This window comes from Pelmatolapia mariae, linkage group LG16_19 (assembly GCF_036321145.2).
Source record: "Pelmatolapia mariae isolate MD_Pm_ZW linkage group LG16_19, Pm_UMD_F_2, whole genome shotgun sequence".
Classification (NCBI taxonomy): domain Eukaryota; kingdom Metazoa; phylum Chordata; class Actinopteri; order Cichliformes; family Cichlidae; genus Pelmatolapia; species Pelmatolapia mariae.
The window spans coordinates 46974776-46997739 of record NC_086241.1 but is presented as its reverse complement, the minus strand read 5'-3'; the positions used below and the strand labels follow the sequence as shown (position 1 = coordinate 46997739).

At 41.1% G+C, this 22964-nt stretch overlaps 1 protein-coding gene across 7 annotated transcripts; it reads right to left on the bottom strand.

Moving 5' to 3' along the window:
* Positions 1 to 573: 573 nt before the first annotated feature.
* On the bottom strand, positions 574 to 22185 carry rab3gap2 (RAB3 GTPase activating protein subunit 2 (non-catalytic)). Of its 7 annotated transcripts, none has more exons than XM_063496782.2 (36): positions 21819 to 22185; positions 19535 to 19626; positions 18718 to 18835; positions 17285 to 17366; positions 16728 to 16775; positions 16572 to 16647; positions 16166 to 16267; positions 15927 to 16026; positions 15129 to 15149; positions 13033 to 13131; positions 12521 to 12669; positions 12352 to 12431; positions 11507 to 11599; positions 11262 to 11401; positions 10155 to 10350; positions 9912 to 10055; positions 8304 to 8386; positions 8129 to 8193; positions 7609 to 7699; positions 7376 to 7497; positions 7057 to 7267; positions 6859 to 6956; positions 6314 to 6422; positions 5891 to 6051; positions 5590 to 5764; positions 5082 to 5258; positions 4502 to 4608; positions 4065 to 4131; positions 3888 to 3958; positions 3754 to 3789; positions 3545 to 3634; positions 2815 to 3030; positions 2145 to 2234; positions 1843 to 2049; positions 1506 to 1670; positions 574 to 729 (listed from the first exon to the last, which is right to left on the bottom strand). In XM_063496782.2, exons 1-36 carry the CDS (start codon positions 21925 to 21927, stop codon positions 577 to 579), a joined length of 4143 nt encoding a protein of 1380 aa, XP_063352852.1. In that variant the 5' UTR covers positions 21928 to 22185; the 3' UTR covers positions 574 to 576. The 7 variants fall into 7 exon arrangements, with proteins under 7 accessions (XP_063352852.1, XP_063352853.1, XP_063352855.1 ...); XM_063496783.2 differs by having other exon boundaries at positions 19535 to 19623; XM_063496785.2 differs by having other exon boundaries at positions 3560 to 3634; positions 21819 to 22184.
* Positions 22186 to 22964: the final 779 nt, after the last annotated feature.

Genomic DNA, 22964 nt, shown 5'->3' with positions numbered 1-22964 from the left:
CTTCTTTTACTGTATGGCAAAAGAATGCACTACAGAGAGTCACTGTGTGACAGCAAACTGATGCTGGTGGGTACTTCTTTGTATAATAGCTTGTGTTCCTTGTAAACTTAAAGAATTCAAAGTTGTCTGACTTATAAATGATTAAATAAAGAACGGGTCTTTACAGACTCATGTTCTTTAAGCTTTAAGAAGCATCTTTATTCTGTGTGGGAGCAGCTGGTGTACAGGCACAGCTATTAAAGTTCAGTCTGCATATATAAATAAAAAAATCAGGTCCATTTTTCTTGCTAATACATTTCTGATCTGTGAAGAAGAGGAGTCGTCGTCTGACATGGCACACAGGGTGTCTGACTTTAACGTGAGTACTAACACAAATATTTAATCTCATTTGCTGTCACATGCAGGGAAATAAGATGGATTAAAAAAAACAATTAAAAGCCTCTGAATCCACCGTGTTTAACACCACCTATGATTACTGAGCAGAACAACAAAACCTCCAAACGGGGATGAGAAAGTTCTTTATCCTCTTCCTCTCTGACAGTCTCTCACATTCCAACTATCTGCAGCATCCTCCCCTCAGTCCTCTGTGGTGAGGACCTCTACGGCCTCCAGCAGGTGGAGGGCCAGACTGTACTGAGCGTGGTTCTCCGGCAGTATCTCGATCAGACGACCGACCAGCCGGCTGGTCTGGGGCAGCGGGATCAGGGGACACCGCAGCTCATGTGGGTCCTGCAAAATAAACCACACTTCCAGTTAAAAATTACCAGATGATTTATTTAAACTACATTACAGGTCCTGGCTGAGGGGCAGCACTTGCAGCGACCAGTTTTTTTCCCCCCCCTTTTCTAATTTATTACAGTCTCACCAATGATTTCAGTCAGTTTTTATATCTGTAAGTAATAATAAATCAGCCCATTTTCACTCCCAGGATTTTAATTTGTGCTGCTTTTATCTCATTCTAAATTCAGACAAAACTGACATCATTGCATCAATTTCAGAAAGAGCAGCTCACAGGGCACGGTCTGCTCATTGGGTGTCTCTCCAATCTTCTAGGGTCATTGTGAACTGACTCACTCTCAAACCACCAGTTTTTGCTCCCTAAACCAAACCAGCAGGAACTGGATATAACTGAACTGAAGTGCGAAGTTTTTGAGATCATTTAAATTCTATTAAAAAGTTTTTTAATACGCCTTAAATTTAACCTATTGTGATTTTAATGGCTAATTATTCATGTTGGACACTCATGACTGTACCAACTTGAGCAAAAGTTAAACAATTTCATGTTATAACAGAGAATCTGTCACTGTGAACAGAACTCAGCAATGACTACATTTTAAAGAAACAAAAAGGAGAAACTGCAGCGCCAAATTCAGTTGAGCAATAGAAAAAAAAACCACATTGGCTCTTTGGGGACACCAAAGGTTCCTGTTTGTTTCTGAAAATACATAAATGTAGAGTTCAAAGACCCTTTAGGAAAAGAGCAGACTGTAGTGTTGGGATCTCACCATCGCCTTCAGCCACGTGCAGAGGGTGGGGGGCAGGCGGGCCAGCAGCTCCATGGCGGCCTGCGTCTGGTTCTGGCTGTGGAGAAGCGAGTAGCTCAGCCTCTGACCTGTCAGCACCAACAACTGGGAGCCCAAAACATCCTTATCTTCCACCTCTAACATCACCTGAGAACGGAGAGATTAACTGCTTTAAGATTTACGTTTTTGTGATCTACGGTTTGTGGCTACAAATCTCTTCACATAACCACACCTAACCAATACCTAAACCAAGTAGTCTTAGTGCCTAAAGTGAGTTTAAGCAAGTTTTCGTGATCTACAAGGAAACAGAGTTTCCAACCTCTTCTGCCCGAAGATCGAGTCCTTGGCTGTAGAGCTCGCAGACGAGATGCCGCCGCAGGATGTCTGGGTTGACCTGCAGCAGAGAGCCGAGCTCTAAACACAGCGAGGGCCACCACTCGGCTTTGGGTCCGCTTGAAGGAAGTGGAGTGGAGCTAGAGGGATCATCTATAGCCTGAACCCAACCGGTCAGCACCCGCAGGAGGAACTGAAACAGAGGACAAAGTGGAACAGCAGGAGATCAAGCGATGGGTGTGGAACATCATTGTCCGATTATTGTCTGCATTTTGTTCCACCTCTTACCTCCTGTCGCACAGAGACCAAACCTGGGTCCATGTCTCCGCTGGGCATCAGCTGGATGGTCGTCAGGTCTCTGAAGAAAGCATTCTTACCCTGCAAACACACATGTGACACAAATAGATAAACATTAGAAATGTCGGCTGGTATCATTTGTGATCTGTATCTGCCAGCACCGGAGTACCATGAACTGCATTTTTCCTAATGGCAACAAAACATGAATCAACCCTTACAGCCTGGATTTGGATTTACAGAAAGGTGATTTGTTTGTATAACTCTCTGGTTTACATTGTATTAATGCTTAAACGTTTGCATCATTAAGGATGAGGCCGTTGGAACTGTCAGGTCACTGTGGTGGTCAGCTGTCTCTTCACCTCCCCTAACTAAAATCACTTAACTGGACCTCTCAACTGTTAGCACAGTTAATGTTACAGTAAGCTAACCATACAGTAAACTTGCTAACCCACCTATTTGCCAATTGCTGATGACTTAGTACTGCCTACTGTCATCCAGATGTCGTCACATCTAACTCCAAAAAACATGGAGGTGGCTTTACGGAGACTTCAGAACCTCCAGTGGGTGACGGATGGATTCAAATGCAGCAGTGAGTGTCCCTGCATGTCAGTTTACGTCTACGTTTTCGTTCTAAACTTTGGCAGAGTGTCGATCTCCTCACCTTGCTATCAAAAAGGCTGAATGGTTTGACCTTGACACTGAAGGTCATAGCAGCATGTAGCAGGGATGCTAACAGGCAGTGGTGCTGGACCAGCGGGTAGTGAACACCTCTTTGCTCCAGGGCAAGTTCAGCAATGGAAGCTGGGCCCTCGGCTCCAGACCACGCCTCCTCGATGGACAACTCTGGGGCAGAAACCTCCTCCACCGCCGAGTCCGCCTGCACGGAAAAGTAAAAGAACGGCTAATGAGAAGAGTCATTTTCCAATTTATATTAAACACTATTATACATATTCATTAAGAAAAACCAAAGATATGATTTGATTTTATTCCTAATGCTTACTTTTCAAGCCATTTATTTGATATTTTCAGCAAGAGTACAGCAGTCATGCAGCTTTTATGTCGAGGGCTTTTTATGTGAATGGCAAGAACAGGAAGAAGCCCTCTTCACACATGCATAGAATAAATCAGGTCTCTGGTGCAGACTGGGCAGTGAGGGTAGTATTAGTAGCCCTTTTGATCAGGCAGCAGGTGGAAAAAAAACAAAACAACTAACAACTAGAAATGCTTTCCCATTATATTAGACTAAAATCCCATTTCTATAAGCCTAACCAACTTCCTACTGTTGTCGTTCAGTGTTTCACCGCCATGCTAACCACTCTCCATGCTATCACTCTGCTGTCTCCTTTACTTACATAAAACTTCATAAAAGAAAAAAGGCACTGATTCCTAACCAACACTCCAGTCACCTCCATGAGGATATTCAGCAGCTGGACGCAGCAGCCCAGGAAGGACGTCACCGCTTTGTCTCCCATCCCGACATCCTGCACAAAAATTCACAGATCTTTACAACATGCTTTAAATCTGAATATTTGTATGGACTAATATATTTACAGATAAATAAACATTTTGAATAGAATTGGTGCTGAAATGTAACTCTTACCCGTCGACACAAGCGATCTTTGGGTGCTTTCCCCACCTGTTTCAAAATAAATCAATAAAATAAGAGATTTAATTCAGTACAAAGTCCCGACACAGTGGCAGAGATCAGCTCAACTCGCTATGACCAGAACTTACTTTCTCCATGAGAAAGGTTGCTGCTGAGAAACGCTTGACAATGAATGTGCTCCACATCATCGTACAAACACCTGTGAGGAGTTAAGACATGCTGACTACCGGGGAGGTACTGACTTCTAAAGCATGCATTCTATTATTGGATCAATAAAACAGACCGAAAGCCAGTGTGGTACTCACCTTGCTGGATATGAGGACTGGAGACCATCTTCAAATGTTCCACAGACCAGCAGAGATATCGACCCTCCTATGAAGAGAAGGAGGTGTGAGATCAGACTGAAGAGCCTGTTCAGGTCTTTATGAGAGTTTGCACTTTCTACTATTAAATACAGTATGTATTAGTTTGCGCACAGATAGAAGATTTACAATGCTGCACCTGTACCCATAAAAAAAAGTCAAAAACCTCAAGTAAAATTTGCTGCTACATTTTCACCAGTTTTGGCTGTGAATGATCTAAACATAGCAGCAGTGTTTGAAATGGTGCAGAAGAGCACAAGGAGACAACCTTGGAAGAGACGTATGCTAATGCTAAATCTGGGAAAGCTCTTTCCTTCTTATGAGTGGAGACGTGTGACTTTTTGATAACAAGTTGTGTGTGTGCTTGTGTATTTACACACCTCTGGGTCTTTGTTCCACTGCACCACATACTCCCAGCAGCAGTGGGCGAAGACAAAATCAGGTGAGAGAGAGTGTGGGAACCGCTGGCATACCGCTAACAGCAACTCTGAAAAACACAGAAGAAAACAGAGGCTGATTTGGATTCAGGTTCAATGAAACAATGAGTCGTGCAGAACAGGAAATACGACAATTTTTTCTGTCTTCAGATTACTGTGATTATTTGATCATTAACCAAACCTTGATCATTATGAATAAATACCATACAATGCTATTATCTTCTATTAGCCGCTGAGGACTGTGTCACACCACATGTTAGGAAGATGTTTCTATACAAATTTCCAATTTCTACTTCCAATATTCTTGGACTTTAGCAGACTCATGTGCCCAGCTAGAGTCCTAAATATTTATAGAAACAGACAGTTTTAATTTGATGATCATTGGTTTGAATTTTTTTTTAAATCACCACAAACAACAACACAGCTGAAGCCACATTATTCTAAGATTTTCAAGTTAAAATATATCTCAAAATTGCCTGGAAAGACTAACATACCAAACGTGTGTTAATGTCTTAGTCCTCACCTGCTGTCCTGTCTGTGTCCTCTTGGCTTTTCTCCTTCTCATGTCTTTCTTCTTCGTCTCTCTGCTCCACATTGTCATCTGCTTCTTTATTTCCACTTTTCTGGAGGATTTCCTTCAGCCGCTCTGGGGAAATGTCTTGTCTAAACACCCACTTAGAGACACTGTCGGCAATACCGCCTGAAACAGACAAAAGCAAACAGTGAATGTATTTTAAATTACTAACTAGGCTTTGGCCAGGCAGTGTATTTGAATGGGTTGTGGCAGTCGTTCCAGATTCCCACACTCCAAAGAAGAATGCAGCCATCAGGGGAAAACTATGGTCAATATCATCAAGACACTGAATTCATGGAGAGAAGAAGTCAAAAAAACAAGGAGTAACTGAGGAGAGAACAGCGATACAGTGCATTTGAATAAATTTATGAAGTGATGAAAAACCAAGAAAGGAAACATGACAAGTAAAAAATTAACTCATACAGCTTGAAGTCTCCCTGAACTTATTTTTCTCTACCTGTGCCTCCCTCCAACAATGTTTTAATAGAGCACTGAACTGTAGCGCCCCCTGTTGCTCCTGGTGGAGGAGGCACCAACAGCAGAGTCTGCAGCACCAGCACGTCTTCCAGCTGGTGAACACACACCACCCACTGCTCCAACTCCAGTGACACTGCCTCCCACTCTGACTGAAACTGACACACACACACACACACACACACACACACACACACACACACATTAGTGTTGGTTGATTTTAAAGGGGGTTATGTCCCTATTTTTTGCTTAAGACAGTCCTCAAGTGCATGACGCTTCTCTACCTTGCTATCAGCTCGGCTTGTGATGCTAGCTTTAGCAGCACGGTGAGCGACCAGTGCAGCCAGCAGGGCAGCGGCAGCATTGTGGGACTGAACACATGTAGTGCGGACTTGCTGCCACCAGGGGGAGATTGATTGTGGGTCCCATGACTCCTCGACTGCACCTAAACGGAAGAGAAAAAGAAGAGGCCACTCTTATTCTACTTATTCTTCTTTTCCAGTCTGACGGTTACTTCTTGAAGTTCACATTTCTTTCGATTTCTTGGTGTCCAACTGAAGAAAACCACCAGAGCACCAACCAACAACTTTGTCATCAGCACATCTAACATCAGAAACATCAGATGAATTAGCCCTTCAACCATTAACATATAGAGTTGCATTGTTTAGCCTCGCGAACTAAACAAACACGACAAGCCTTACAGGTACCTTTCATATTGCTGAGGGCGACAAGTAGTCTGTGGAGGTTTCGAACATTTTCCTCTGGTTTCTGTAGCACCTCCTTCTCCCGATGCAACCACACACTCAACAGCAAAGACTGACAGAAACAGGAAGTATGAACTGAATTAATTACTGATATTTATTCAAAGACCTATTTGCAGTATATTATACACCCTAATTTCATGTGAGAACATATCAGGCTCCAGACACGCTGGGTAGACTTACGCAGACAGATAATGAAGTCTGTGTTCTTTCATTCATTAACAGTAAATACTGTATACTGATATCACAATATAGAGTGACCATTACTGAATAAATTACACACCAGTGGGTTGTGGTTCCTCTTTGGCAAAGATTTAAAAAGCCTCATATCAGTATTATGTATGTATTATACAGTAAAAAATTAAAAAGCTATGCAATTCTATTTAAAAATGTATGCACTATATAAGATTTGTAAGATTTCTCTCAACAGCAGCTACACATCCTGTCACATCCTGATCCCAGCTTTCACCCAGTCTTTCCCCCCAGCTTACCAGAAGCTGCTGTGGGCTGATGCTGGCCTGCTGTAGTGTGTAACAGACTTTATGGAGTGGACTTTTTCCACACAGACAACTCCAGAACAGGAAGTTTCCTGCAAATGACAAACAGGAAAAGTACTCAGTCTGAGTTTTGATTGAGTGTAACAGCATTAATGTGCCTGCGTGTAACAGCACTTATGTTGCCTGCCTTACCCAACTGGTTCCATTCAGTTTCAGACCTACGGATCACCTTAACCTCCTCATCCTCTGTGCACTCCAACTGGGAGAGAAAAGCCTGAGCAGGCAGGGGGGAGTCAGGTGAGTCCTGGGCAAACGAAACACTGGGTCTTGGTGTGAACTGGGCATAGCGCTGCAAGGTCGGTGCAACACGGGACAATTCCTCCTCTATGCCTTCAAGGGAGTCCTGCAAGGATGGAAGAAATAAATACTGGAATAGCACTGAGGTTTTAGCTCACCACCTCTAAAGAAGCTCTTAATTTCTTTAAATTTGTGTGGGTGGGTGTGTTCTCACATTTTCAGCGCTTTCCTCGACATCTGTGGCAGAATGCAGTTGCTGGATGTCTGTGTAGAGCTGCAGTAGTTTGAGCTGTGATGAGCAGAGCTGAAGTAACTCAGTGTCCACTTCCTCAGGCTCTGAAGTGCAGAAACAAAAGGAGAAACAAGCCCAGGGTGATTATGAGATACAAGTTCCTCACACTTTTTTCTTTCATATTACATTTCTTCATCAGTAAACGTATACTTTACCTTGCCGTTTCAAAGTGTCATCTAAGGCACGTATGATGTTAACAAGACAAGAGACAGGAGTGTTTTTATTTGACAGAAGAGACTCCAGTGCCTGAAAGAAAATGGAGACACTGAATTTACAACATCATATTAAACTGACAAGAAGATTTTAAGTGAATAATGGCAGCAGTGGTGTTCAGTTTGGTTGCAACCACAATTTAAAATCACCTGGAAAATAAAAGATTTTTACATATAGGGCCAGTGTGCCCAAGGAGACTTGAACAGGGGCCCAGGATTGAGCTGCTGGACCAATCAGGGCTTTCAAGTACTTGAAAAGATAAATTACTTGGGTTCCTGTCCCATGTGAAAGAAAAAGTAAAAGTTGCTTCATCATTCTTAGACTTAATGGACTTCTAATTTTAATCTGTTTTTCAATTTAGATTTAGCTTTCAGTTGCAGGTTGGTTAGATTTAGCAGAAGTCTGTAATTAGAGTAAAACAGGGCCATTTAAAACAATAACCACATCAGATTTTGGTCGTACCTGCTTCTTAACTGCAGGGTGTTTGATATCTAGTAAGATGCTTCTGGCTTCACTCTCCAATATATCTAAAAGAACACAGAGTCATTAATGATATAATACTGTATAACACATGAAATAGATTTGAACATGAAACCTGACATCTCTCATCATGCACATTTTTACATTTTTAGCTTACCAAGCTCAATGTCTCGGCTCCTTAGTAGGGTAGTGAGTTTCTTTACCAGGTGCATATCTTTGGCTCGCTCGCTCTTCTTATCACTGAAATGAAAAAGACAGAAAGATGGAGTTAGAGGGGACTTTTGCTGCCATCGTGCAGTAGGTTTTTTGTTTGTGCCTTTTGGAGATTTTTTAAGGCAATTATCTGACAACAATAATAATAATAATAATAATAACTTTATTTATAAAGCACTTTCAAACAAAGTGCTGTACAACTATTTGAAACTAAAAAGATAAATAAATAAAAGCGATACATAACAATACAAGTAAAAAACACAATACAGTAAGAATTTAAAAACTAAAAGCCATAGAATTAAGACATGTAGGATAGGGTGAACAAATGTGTCTTCAACTTAGTTTAAAAACCTCCACAGAGCATGCCTGCCTAATATCTTGAGGGAGGTTGTTCCACAGAAACGGGGCACGGAAAGAAACGGCACGCTCTCCAATTGTCTTTTTTCTGGCTCTAGGAACCTTTAGAAGGCCAGAGTCCTGAGATCGTAGAGCACAGGATGGAACATAAAGGTGTAAAAGGTCGGAGAGGTATGAAGGTGCCGTTTAAAGCCTTGTAGGTGAGCGGCAGGACCTTAAAATCTGCTCGAACCTGACAAGGTAGCCAATGAAGAGATCTTAGTACAGGGGTAATGTGCTTAAATTTCTCAGTTCTTGTTAAAATGCGAGCAGCTGCATTTTGAAGCTGTAGACCTCTAAAACTTTTCTTTGGTAGCCCAGAAAGAAGAGCATTACAATAATCAATACGTGAAGACACAAATGCATGGACAAGAACCTCTGCAGTGTTGCTTAACAAAACTTGTCTGATTCTGCTATGTTCCTCAAATGATAAAAGGCGGTCTTTGTTATCTCTTTTTCTCACCGTTGGGTTATGTGTACCAATAAACTGTCAAAGGAGTTTTTGCTGTGAGTAAAATTCACAGATTTTACCTGGATGTTACTTAACAATAATTAGCACGTATCCAAAGCCAGTCATTTGCATAGTAAACATAGACACACAACATATTCTGGGGTACCAAAACAAAACCAGTGGTCAGTTCAGAAAGTCCGTCTTTACAGCTGAAGCATAAAATACAAATATCACATCTACTATCCAGAGGTCATGTTAGCCACTGTGCCTAAACAGGTGAAAAAAGAAATAAACTGAATGCCTTAGCCTTTCGTGTCTCAATAAAGACATTGCTCATCAATGAATTACTTCTTCCCACTCCTTTTTAACCACCTGTTGTACTAGAAGACAATATGTTCCTTCCTGTATATAGGCTCTATCTTGTACATATGTATATGCATATGCTCGAAATAAATGATCAATCAACCGGCATGAATCCTATGACAAAAACTGATTTTTTCAAACCTCACAGAACCAGGAAGTTGCAGCTCTTCAGATCCAACCTAATGTCAAATGACTCTTTGTGTCAGATTTAAGAGTTTTTAAAGGTGGGGAAAATCTGACCTAAGAAAGTGGGCAAGACTCTGAAAAATTGATTTTTTCACTGCACCTGCATTCATTTTAAACACCTACATGACAGCCTGTCCTTTTAGTCTGCGTACAAACCTGAGAGCCAGGTGGAAGGGAATGTTCACGGTCCTCAGAGCTCCTGTGATTGGATCAAGCAGACACACCTGCTGTGTGTGGAGCTGCCAACCCTGACTGGTCACACTGTTCACCCCCATCAGACGGTAACCAGCATACAGCAACCTGCAACACCATACAAGCATATATTTTGTTATATTCCAACTTAAGGATCAAATGAGATTCTTCTACAGTAAGAAAATGTGGAAGCTTCACGGTGTGTACCTGCAATGTTTGCCTACAGTGAAAGCTCCGACCCGAGGCCCCTGTTGCATTGCCCAAACTTCCAGGATCCCCCTACGAGGGGCGTAGATGACCAGGAACAGAGCGTGGCGTCTGGGGAGGGACACAGAGGGGGATAAATCCCGCTCGCTACGCTCCTCTGGAACCTGCAGCCAACCCAACTGGGCATCTCTGTAACCTGGAGATAAATTTATGATTGGGACATTGTTAGTATTATATTAATAATGACACAGGCCGAAGAAGGGATCATAGTAAAAATAAACATTACAGTGTTTAGGGCAACTCCTGCTACATTGGGAAGCTCTTTAATTAATTATTTTTAAAGTAGCCCCAGCTACAAATCAGCTGTCAGATTTATTTAAAAATAAATCTATGAAAACAAAAAAAGGAAACATCTTCATCTGATCATCTGTACAAAGATTAGATTATCAGATTTTAAATTGGGCTGTGACATTTTTAATGTATAAAATACCTGATCTACAGACCTATTTTAATATCATACTGAAATTATAAATGCAATGAGATAGAGCTGCATTTCTAGCCCATCTAATGATGCTCAATTTCTCTGGCAACATTCAGATAGCAGGGTCAGAATTAGGTGTTCACAACATGAATGCATCGATCCATCCTGCCTTTTATCAAAGGTTCAGGCTGCTGACGCTGGTGTATTGCTGTAGGGTTGTTTTTTTGGCATAATTTGGGCTCCTTAGTACCAACTGGTCATCAACTGATTACTGTAGATGACCATGTCCATTACATACTTTATGACCACAGTATACCCATCATCTAATGGCTGCTGCAGCAGGAAGTGACAAAGCTCAAATCATCATCTTAAAGTGATTGCTTGAGCATGACAGTGAATTCACTGTACTCAAATAGCCTCCACAGTGACCAGATCTCAGTCCAAAAGAGCAACTTGGGCATGTGGTGGAACAGGAGATTTGCATCATGGGTGCACAGGCCACACATCTGCAGTAACTGTGCAACACTATCCTGCCAATATGGAACAAATGTATGTTTGTGTTTCTATTACATATGTGTGTCACTCACTTCACTCACAACTAGTTCTTCCACGTGTTTACACCTCACCTTTCCACATGCGAATGGCGATGCCCCTGGCCAAGTCCAGCAGTGTGACTCGGCCAAAGTCATCTGTCACTCCAGCCAGCGTGTTGCACGGGGACAGACATATTGACTCGCCATGCCGCCGAGAGTCTGGGAGACCAAATCTGCAAGGGAGAGCGGCAAGTGTGTTGAGGTCAGATTAGGTTTTCAGTCTCAACAGCACAGAGTCGAGGACGACTGGATTTGTGTTTAAATGTCCTAGTTCGTACCTGATACTTAAAGGGGTGGCAGGCTCCACCTTGGGCTTCTGTTTCTGGGGAGCCTCCTCTTCGTTCTTGTTTTTGTTCCATCCCAACCACCCGCTGAGAGGGAAATGACAAGTGACGATGGAAAAAATAGAAAGAGGAAAAAGAAAAAGTGAGAAAACAAAAACAAAAAAATAAATAATAATTTTGTTGTCAACAGTAAGAAGGAAACTTCAAACACAGATCTTCCGCCTCCAGATGCTTTCCAGCACACTGACCCCTGACTTTGGCTTGGAAACAACTTCTCCGCTGGATGAGCCATTTGTCTTTGCCAGCTGCTGTAGTGGCTTGATACAAGCCTCCAAAAACTATCCATTTGTCGGATAATTTTATTGGAGCCCAAAGACTCTGGACCGTTTTTGACTTAGTTGTGTCTAAGTATTTGTTTGCTTTTGGAACTTGAAGATAATTTGGTGCCCAAAACAGTGAATGACCTCAGACTTTAAAAACAGATTTATTGAAACCACTTTGAAAGCCAGAGAAAAATTACCAGATTACTGAACTCAGATTTGAAATTAATGAGCAGAAAGAAGAGTTTAAATTATATTTATGTCACAACTTAAACATATAGCTGCATAGCAATTGCATAACAGTGGAAATCATCACTGTATGATCTAGGAAAATAAAAATGTAAAAAAAATGTAAAATAGGGCAGAGAACCTAAGCCTGGGGAACACCATGTGATTGGGCTTCACACACACACACACACACACACACACACACACACACACACACACACACACACACACACACACACACACACACACACACACAGACACACACACACACACACAGACACACACACACACCTGGCAGCACTGAAGAGGGCTGAGGTGAGTTTACTGGCCACTGCCATAGCCACGTGGGACAGCAGAGGCTGAGAACTCCCCTATAAACAGTTAGGGACACAAGAAAGTTAATTTTTTAACTGCAGGCGATTATAATCATGATACATACCCATTTTGAAAATATAATTACCTCTATAGCATAGTAAAAGCCCGTGTATGGCCCAGATCCTACAGTGACATACTGGCTCATGGCGGGGGGGCTGCCTTTGACTGAGGCGTTGAATCCCCCCAGGATAGAAGCGTTCTTCATTTGGTCAAAGACACACAGTGTCATGACGCCTAAAAGCAGAAGAGTTACTTACTGTCATCTGGATTAATCATAAAAATAAATCTGTAGACTTTCCATCTGAATTGATCACTTTCAGAGAAAATATCTCAGTTAAAATATGTAAAGGTGAATAACATATCCGTCAGATGGATAGAGTCTTGTTTGACTACCATTGGATAGTGTTATCTCTCCAGTTCTATTTGCTCTATTAAAATGAATGAAGGGCTAATTCATCTGATGTTGTAAATGTAAATGACACAGTCGCATCTGCAGATCCAAAACATTATGTTGTTTAATATCATAAGTCAATCCATTATGCAGAAGCCAACCACCAGCATGAATTATCAGTGGAAAGCTCTCAAACGGACTCTTACCCACACTGCTGTGGTCCACAATGGTGTCCATTTCCTGCAGACCCCACTTCTTATAGGCCAGAGGAGGAGGCTGGATCACATCATTACCTGCTGCTGCAGCTGATCAAAAGGAAGTTAAGTTAGTAAGAAGCAACAACTTTAATAAAACAGGAATTTTTTTTTAGTATCTATTAGTCAACTTTAACTCTACTAAGGTCTAAACAGGGTTTGTCTTGGGTAGGGATGGGTATCGTTTAGGTTTTATCTGATACCGGTGCCAAATCGGTACTTTTGAAACGGTGCCGGTGCTTAAACGGTGCTCGAACCGGTGCTTAAAGAATGGAGAACACAAACTTCGTCCAAAAACCTCTCATGTTTTTATTTTTAGCAGTCTCTTTTTTTCTGCAACATGATAAGAACCGTAACAACATATAAACATCATCTGTGCAAAGATTTATGTTTTTAAAGTGAAACAGTGAAAAATTACAGCGCTGTCAATACATGAATATCCAGACGTTGTACAAAAATGTCCAATTCTGGCACACAATTGGACACCATGCCAGTTGATTTTTTTAGGCATTTAAGAGCAGACATTAATTAATTTTATTATCATGCCTAAAAATGCTTTTTTTAAAAATATGTTTTTGAAGAATTAACCATACAGTTACATGGTAATGGGCCTTTTCTGCCATGGAGCGCTTAATTGGCCTCTGGCCCTTTAAACTCTGAGGAGCTGTAACTTTGGTTTCTTTTGGTCAATTTGCATGATTGACACCTCTTTTTAATTGTTTGAGCCAATAGAGTCACAGTAACGATGCCACGTTCACGTTAATTCAACCAATCAGACGTTCCAAGGCCAAAACCCACGTAGGCCCAAATTTACTGCATGTGACGTCTGTCCAGTCACGTGTCTATAGGTGGGTCTAAAATGGAGGTTGTTGATGGAAAACGACTCTGGTGCGGCTAGGTAGGCGTGGTAACTGCTGATAATCACATGGCTATCGGCGAAAATAACGGAGGAAATCTGGACGGTAAGCCAATTTCTGTCTTAGCGCATTTGCGCCGCTGTGTGTTTTTGTGGTCTTCTTTTGCGGCTCATTCAGTGAATTTTGGTCAGAGTGTGGTGAAACTTGGTGTTTGGAATTGGTGATAGCTCTGGAAGATAACCAGCTTTTCTTTAGCCGGTTACATGAAGTCTGGAGAATTTCTGGTTCGCCTTGTTTGTTTAGCGGACTTGTGCGCATTTACATAACTGCTCGTTTAATCATGGCTTGTTTTCGTTGAGTTTGGTGGTTGTAGAAATGGTTTATATGACATTTTAGCTGAGATTCAGAGGTTTCTGTGGATACCACACATGTCTGGACTTGTATTTCTCACCCCGTGTTATAACCGATTAAACGTGATCTCCTCCTTTTTGCTCGTGGTACCGGGGGCGTGGGGCTTAAAGCACTTGTTGCAGGCTGCTGAGTTTGCATCTTTTGCTGTGAAGTACACCCAGACTTTTGACCGCTTCGCCTTGGGCATTTTTAATCTGTAGCTCTGCTCTAAAAGAACGTACGTACCTGGGCCCGCCTACTATCTTTGTAAAGGTAAAATGATTGGCTAGAATCCAAAGTGTATGACATCTCAAGAAAAAATAAAGCACCGAAATGTGCGCTGCTTTTCGGTCTGGTTACTACCGTTTATGTCAGAACCGGTGCCATTACCGGTACCCATCCCTAGTCTTGGGTCACACAGAGTATTCAGGGTTATTATAGGAGCAGACAACAAACACACAGAGCAGAGCTTGGCTCCCCAGATAGCAAACACATCTGGACCTGACCTGGGGCCAATTTTGGCCTAGCAATTGTAGGCCCAGGCTTCACTGAAACGTCACTTGATATTTGGCCCATGAGAGGTAGACCTGTGGGTGTATTTAAGCAGCCAAACAGGCACTAAATCAAGGCCAAATATGGCCCAAAGGAAACTGCAGATGTGGGCCACGTTTGGGCCAAACACTCATTGTTATCTGGGTACTACGCTCCAAACTGTTTATACTTCAGGTGAGTGTGTTTGTGGGGTGTGTGGGGTTTGTGGGGTGGGGGTTCTGTATAAGTAGGTTGGTTTCACCTTAGTACCTGAATGCTTTGTGGCAAACACTTTCCAGCCAGCAAGCAAGTGAAAAACATCTTTTGTTAACACACTGCAAACACTACTGAGAGATTATGCATGTTTTGTTTTGTTTTCAGCTCAGTTTTGGCTTTTGAGGGGTTAACTACAATTGTAAGCATGCTGAGTCCACATACAGTAAGGCTGAAAAGTCTGTTACCTCCCTGTTCAGGAAGGGAGAGAGTTTTCCTTATATTTGTTGCAACTTCTCACCAAAGTCCCTGACTTACTTAGGAGAGTCACTTTATATATTATATATTTGATATTGACTATATTAACAGTGGCCATATACATTTGGGGACTCACTGTGGCATATAATTTATTTATTTTTAAATCTATTTGCAAGTACATTCAGTTTACTATCTGAGCAATTTTGAAAGTTCAGGCACTGCTAACCAGCTAGCCCTGGTCCATCCTTTGATATCATTTAGTGGATCCCTCATCCTGTGACTGGCAATCTTTCTTCATCTCTGGTGGATCACTAACCAGAACCTGGAGAACCACCTTGTAGAAAGTGCAGAGCAGAAAAAAGGACTACCAGCTGCAGTCCAAGATGATAAAGTTGGAAGATATCTGACTTTAGATGAGAGTATTTCCAAAGGGGTAGCTGAATATAATGTTCAGGGGGGCATGCTCTATACCCTATTAAAAATGCACTTAGAAAATAGAAGTGGCCACTTTTTTGTGCACACACACTGCTGCCACAAACAGAAACTAAATGTCTGACTGAACTTTCCTCCTACAAAGACACAGAGAAGCAGCCGTACCTCTTGCCACCTGATTCCTGCAGGCCCGCAGAGACTGAAAGAGGCTGAATCCATCTATGGTGACCATAGCAGCAGGGTAGAGGATGCTCAGCTCCTCGTGCTGCAGACGGAAAAAAAAAAATCAACAATCAACATTAGCTCACAGATCAGGATTATAATCTTCATGCTCAATGATAATCACACAATTGAAACAGACTGTCACCTCTCTGAATTTGAAGAGTGCTTCAGGTGTGTGTTACCTGCTCAGTTACTCCAGGATGGCGAGGGATCTCGTAAGTGCGACACTTGAGCCTCAGTACCGGGTCCTCGTGTAGCAGCTGGGCAAGAAGCAGAACGCCGCTCTGATGGGACACAATCGATAGTGAGGGCTGGGTGAAAACACATCAATATTTAAAAATATATCAATGTCATTCTAGCAAAAAATTAAACCATGCATGCTTTTTTTAATTAATACAGATTGATTCTGCTTTACATAAAGAGTTTTAGTAAAGTAGTGCCAATGTTTGCAACTTTGCACTCTGATTTGAGCAAAACTGCTCTGCATGAAGGGAGAGACAGTCACATCACACTTTCTTGTCTATAATTCAAAGAATTATTGAATTCTTTCAGATTTAGAAATGAAGACGTTATAGATTAAAAAGGTACCTCAGTGTAGAAACGGACATAACCAGATGTGAAACCCACGACTACACATGTCCAGTCAGGCCGCCCGGTGGAGCTCCTGAAAAATGTATTGAGACATGAAGTGAAGATACACACAAGCACTTCCCCTTATTTAGTTCACAGATAACTAAATCTCACCTCTTTTGACTTGCCAAGGGAATACAAATGGTGCTGCTCACACACTCTCTATGAGGAAACAGAAATCAGACTTCGAGTCATATTTTGACACATATATTAGTTGTATTTACATTCTAGCTAAGGTTTTTAATTATCATAATTTTTAATGTATTAATTGCGTTTTGCCTTCTGAAAAACTGTCAACTTCTTATTTAATCTCTTCTTGTAAAACAGCAAGAACAAAACAGGTCTGAAAAGTTAGAGGAACTGCAGTTTTTGACCTAACGGCCACTTGAGACTGGCGTCAAAAGCGAGTTAATCCTCATACGCTTTCAGGTTTAAACCCAGTACAAAAAACTGTTTTGGTTTCTATAGCTGAATTTCTACATTCATCAAAACTGTAGGGGTTTTATTTTAGTAAAGGTCCACTTTTTAAACTGAACTAAGGGTAATTGATCTGTCTCGTTTCCAGCCTCCAATTCAATCACCTGGATAATTCGTCAACAGGAGCATCTCTGTTAGCCATTATCAACCTTTTCCACAATGACTGTGTGTAAGTTAACATATTGTTTTCTCACCCTTCCTCAGTGCTAAGAGTTCCAGTCCAAGATACTCCCAGAGTCATCTCTTCTCTGCCGCTGTCATCTGTGCGCCATTTAGCTATAAGAATAAAGAAAGATGAGATATACTTTATTTACTCAAAAGTTGGGAAGCTCCTTAATTTCACTGACAAAAATAAAATACGACAAGCAAGAAGAAAAGTACATAAAGCAATCAGAAAAACAAACAAAAAAACTGGTTACTAAATCTAAAACCCTTAGTTCTGTCCAGGTAAATCTGGATTTGCAATGACTGGACACAAAGTAAGCAGCTACTGCTGTTGCTCAGAGGTGAAAGGTGGCACATAGCCTTTGTGACAAAGCTGGGGTTAAGCCATATATTGATCTTTATATTATTACATTAAATACATATTATTATTATTATTACATTCCGGATCAACTACATGCTTAGCCCTGTTGTTGGGTTGGCTAAAGCAAACAATAGGGGTGTCTTCAAGGACAACCCTAGACTAACTCAACCTATTCTAGGCGTTCAAAGAGGGAACAGGTAAGGCCAGTCAATACTGTGGAAAGATCCCACAATGGAGTGGCCTAGATGTGGGTAATTATACTGCACACCCTTCGTGAAGCAGCATACCAGGGAATGCTGGCTGATGGCCTATGCCTTAAACAAAAAAAAGAACGGCAGGCTGAAATGCCAAATACAACTTGATCGTTGAGAAGGCTTTCCCCTTTTCAATCAATCAGGGCCAGAAGAAATCAAAATCATTGTTGCAAATCACTAAAATATGATGGCACCTGTTTTCAAACAAATGCCATTTGTGCTGATATAGCATACTGGTAGACGATGCTCAAGCACACTGGACAGTGTCAATAACACTAAGAGGGAGCTCAGCTGTGCTCAGGTTGAACCACTCAGGGGCTAAGCACACAGAGCTAGCCTTTCTTGGTGAGGGGTGCAATAGCTCCCCCTGTGCCTGAGATAGAAAGTCTCTGTGTAATGGAAGAGTCTCTGCATAGTGACAGAGACCTGATGAGAAACTAACAAGCGTATCAGTGGTAATGGGTAGCACATCCTGATGGTTGTTCTACCGACACCTCATTAGCAATTTGTTTCTACTTTGCTTCGGGAAATACTTCCATATCCAAGGGTAAAAGTATTACTACACCACACCATGACTAGCTACAGGAAATTATTGGTGCTGCTCATGAGCTGCTCCTGCTTGAATTTGTGGACACTTTAGTGCCCAATAGTGTATTTGTCAACAGGCTTCTGTGAAAAAAGGTATTAAATAGAAGGGTCCTAGGCCCTCCTGAATGAGGGTTAGTGCTGTCATATGAGAGCATCTGATGAGGACATGGGATGCATTTCCATAGTGAGACACAAAACAAACAGTATGAAAGAAAACTCCAGAGTCACAGATCAGGGTGTGCGTGTCTGAGAATCTGACCTGAGAGAAAGGCCGCCTTCTGTTCACGGGCCACCACCAGCAGGTCAGCACAGGGCGACAGGGACACGACACAGTCCTGCAGCCATGGTTCACCCTGCCCACCAGCATCATCCGCGACCTGCAGAGCAAAGGAGATATTCAGACCTATGCCACCTTTAGAAGTGCGCATTGAACGCTTATATTCTAATATTATATGACATTATAACAATAAAATGAGTATTTGTCCTATGTCAAAACCAATGACAATATTATCAGTTGTTGATTTAAATGTAAACTAGGTCATATTTTTGAATTACAAAAGGCTTTTTTTAACTGACAATGTCTGACCACACCAACCCAACACAGAAGTCCAACACAAACTCCACACATGGACTAAAAGAAAACTAACGCTGATGTGGCTTCAGACAGGATTTTGCAGCATCCATGCAGCGTAGATGCATTACAGGTAGCAGGCTGACTGCATCTTGCTTGCTAACATTACTGCTAGCAAAATCACATCTGAGTAAAAATGCTTATTAGCTACGCTGTCAAAGACTACTAATTTTAGCCATCAGTAAATTGTGTAATGGCACAAAACATTAATGTCTGTAATAGCAAAAGTGGTGGTGGTTATCCAGCTAGCTGTAACTTCATTAACGATATTATTATATGTCATTATACGACATGCAGGACACATAGTGCAGGACACTCTGCGCAGGTCTCATCACTGCACACAGACAACTTTAAGAAAAATGACAGAATGACACATTCTTTCCCTATAAATAAATAGACATCAACTTAAAACACCAATATTGTCACATTCCACAATGAGACAAACCTTTTTATCAGAGGTGGATTCCTCCTCTTTATTATCACCACCTTCCCATGCCGACTCCCAGTCAGAGGTGTCCCAAGACAGCTCATTATCTTCTGAGTAGGAGGCAGGAAACAAACAAACAAACAAACAAATAAATAAATAAATAAAATAAAATTTTAAAAATGGGTCAAGGGAGGTTTGTGCTTGTACGGTGGCTAAAACAGAGTGTAGAGAAGAGATGAATGCAGTGACTAAGATAAACTCAAAAGACTCGAAATGTATGTTGCTTTTTTGAAGCCACATGATGGAACTCCAAGTTATCAGCTAGCTTAGCTAGCAAGCTGCATTCATAGGTACCAGCTATTTAATAGCAAGTGCCATCCAAACAAAGTATTCGAGTATGAGCTGGAGCGCAGATTTCTTTGATAGTCTGTTTGCACAATTAACTGCACAGCAAGCAAAATAATCTCTCAGGTAGTTGGGCACCAAAAGGACAAACATACTAAAGAGGTCCAGTCTAGGGAGTCCAATTAGCTGAGGTGAACCCTGGCAGACAGTTAGTAGCTACATCCGCCTGTGTTAGCATCCACCTGTCAAAGAGGCAAACTTTAAGCATTAATCATAATCAGAATACTTTAATAATCCCTAAGGAAATTTTTAACAAAATTTAAACATGCGAGTTATATAAATATTCATCCTTTGTATCATTGTTATGAAGGAGAAAATTAGCTATAAAAAAAATCAAACCTGTTATATGCAGCAGGATGTTAACATGTTAAGTTCTGCCATACAGTTGAAAGAACTGTAAAGAAGGGGTGCGGAAGTCATATAACTACATAACTGTGGCAGCTAAAGTTGAGCAGTCAGAAGCTCTGTGCCACAGGGAAATGAACTAATAATATAGCAGCAGCGTAAAGCTCAGAAATCAGGAGGAAATCCTGCTGCTTTACGCCTTGGCGCTTCAGTGTCCCCATGACGACAGTGTGTGTGTCTGCAGGCATCAGTATGAAATGACGCATGAATGCAACACATCCAAGCACCCTTTCTATCTGTCCTTTCTCTCTGCTGAGCATCCTGCAGTGACGCCCTCAGGGACCTCATGTGCAATGACTTGCAGATTTCTCCTCCTCCGGCTGATGGATGCAAACAACAACCCAATACCAGCAATATTTGGTGGATTAGTGAACTTGGGCTAGTTGACATATAACTGTGTGCTACCTGGCGTCTAGCTACAGATTTATTGTTTGGCCAATATAAACACATTATCACACCGAAGATTTAGAATGATGTTAAATGGATTTGAATAAGGATCGGCCAAAAGAACATCTGAGATGAAGCCATCCATGCTATAAGGAAGTCTTGATACTGAGCTTAATGATCATGCTGTAATCGGCCCATGATTCTTTTCTCAAACGCTGAAATATTCTGTGTCAAAGTTATGTGTTTTGCAAATTGGTGCACAACATTTCAAATTCACTTAAACTTCACATGGTTGATAAAACACCTCCCCCAAAGTCACAACAGGAAACGAGACGTTTTATACTGTGACATACTCCTAACACTTTCACCACATCCATCTTTAGTATGGTCAGAAAGTCCTTCAGTTAAGGGACCCTCACACTTGACAATCGTAAGGTAGGCCCACCCCAAATCATATCCTGTTTTTCTTCTAGTAGTACTAAAATGTACTAACCAGACATAAAACTAACGACTGAGCCTATAAACATATCGGTAAAGTGCTTACTGAGGTCGCAGATCAAATGAGCAATAGGCTCATTTTCTCATGGACATCTATACGATCAGACTTCTTTTAAAATAAAGGAGTCGCCCCCTGCTGACCATGTGGAAATAATGTAGGTTTAAGACATTTCCTTTTCAAATTTGGAAGCTACATTCATTTTTCATATACACCCCATATGTTTAACATCAACAGGTTGTAATATAGTAGCATTTCTGTATTGACTTCCACATAGCGGAAAAACGAAATGATGCATATAACATTGCGTGCAAAACGAGTCCAGGCCTGAATACAACCATACAAGGATTCACCTGTAAACAGCTGCAAGCTGCTTTTGATTCTGGACTCACAAAAGGCACATTAAGGCGGTGAACATTTCTTTTATTCAGTTGTAACATGAAAAAAAACTAATCAACTAAACAAAACTAGTTATGCACACATTATCCGCATTTTCAAACCACTGTACAGCCCTGAGGTCACTTTTCTAATGCTGTGAGCTGCTATCTGAGCTACTGTCACTTCAGTTTGAAGCTGCAGAAGACCCCCATCCTCCTCCTGTATCGTTACCTGTTTGACTCTTCTCTTCGACTGGCTCGCTTTTCACGTTCCGAAACAAGAAGTGCCGGACCGTTTTGAACTCTTGAAGCCGACAGAACTCAAATAAGCTGCAGGACATCCCTCTTCCGTCCCGTCCGGACCCAAGAAGACGAGAAACAGCCTGTTAGCTTTGCTGCTAACAGTCCAGTTGTGGAAGAAATGCGCCCAGTATTACACTTCTGCTATCGCGACAACTTTATGACAGCGCTGTCACAAAGAAAGGATTTTCTAAATGTCCTATACTACCCCCTAGACAAGTACAAACCACTGCCCGCCGCTCTTATTTTTCCCTAAACTTCCCACCCTCAGTCCTGATGACACATCATTAGCATAATAACATTCCACTGCTTCCGGGTTAAAGTTCCGTCACCGATTTCAGAATAAAAACAAAATAACAAAAGCTCATTTAACAAATGAGAACTCAAATATCATCACTAAAAACTCTATAATCATTAAAATCACAAAATATTACCACAAAAATACAATCATATCAATTTTTTAAAAAATTGTCTAGAAAATTCCGATTTTCAACAATGTACAATTATCTAAGTTTTCTCTTGTCAGTTACTTTTTGCTTTTTATCCTCTACAATTTGTGAGTTTCTTCTCAGGAATTATGTGTTTTCCCGTCAGTATGTGATTCTCTTCTTTTTAATTGTTTTTAATGTGAACATGTGAATCTTATTGTGCATTTATTTTAATTTTTAAAATATAATTGTGATTTGTTCTTGTAAATTTAGTTTTTACTTAACTTAAGCTTCTTTGAAAACTGAGCAGTTGAACTCATAACCTGATTTTATATAAATATATATATATATAGACCCATACTGACATGGACACTGCTCTGAATGCATCTAAAAACAAAAATACAAACTAAATTATTTACAGTACTGCACAAAAGTCTTGAACCCACATTTACTTACATTTTGTTTCAGAATAGCACGTTATTATTATACTTGACCATTTTCAGAGAAAAAGTTTGTTGTTTATTTGTTTATTAAGCCACTTAACAGTGCCCTGTGAATCATTCAAGGCACCTAACTCAAGAGATGAACTCAAGAGATGAATGAGTGTTATGTCTACACATAACAGAACTAATTTTATATCATATACAAGG

Bases quoted from the DNA above. Each gene is read 5' to 3' on its own strand.
- rab3gap2 (XM_063496782.2), bottom strand. From the start codon at position 21,927: ATGTCCTGCAGCTTATTTGAGTTCTGTCGGCTTCAAGAGTTCAAAACG. The intron at 7,268-7,375 runs GTGAGAACACAC...CCATCCTTGCAG, and splicing joins TCGAGGAAAGCGCTGAAAAT to GACTCCCTTGAAGGCATAGA. The intron at 5,259-5,589 runs GTAGAGAAAAAT...TGTCTGTTTCAG, and splicing joins ATTGTTGGAGGGAGGCACAG to GCGGTATTGCCGACAGTGTC.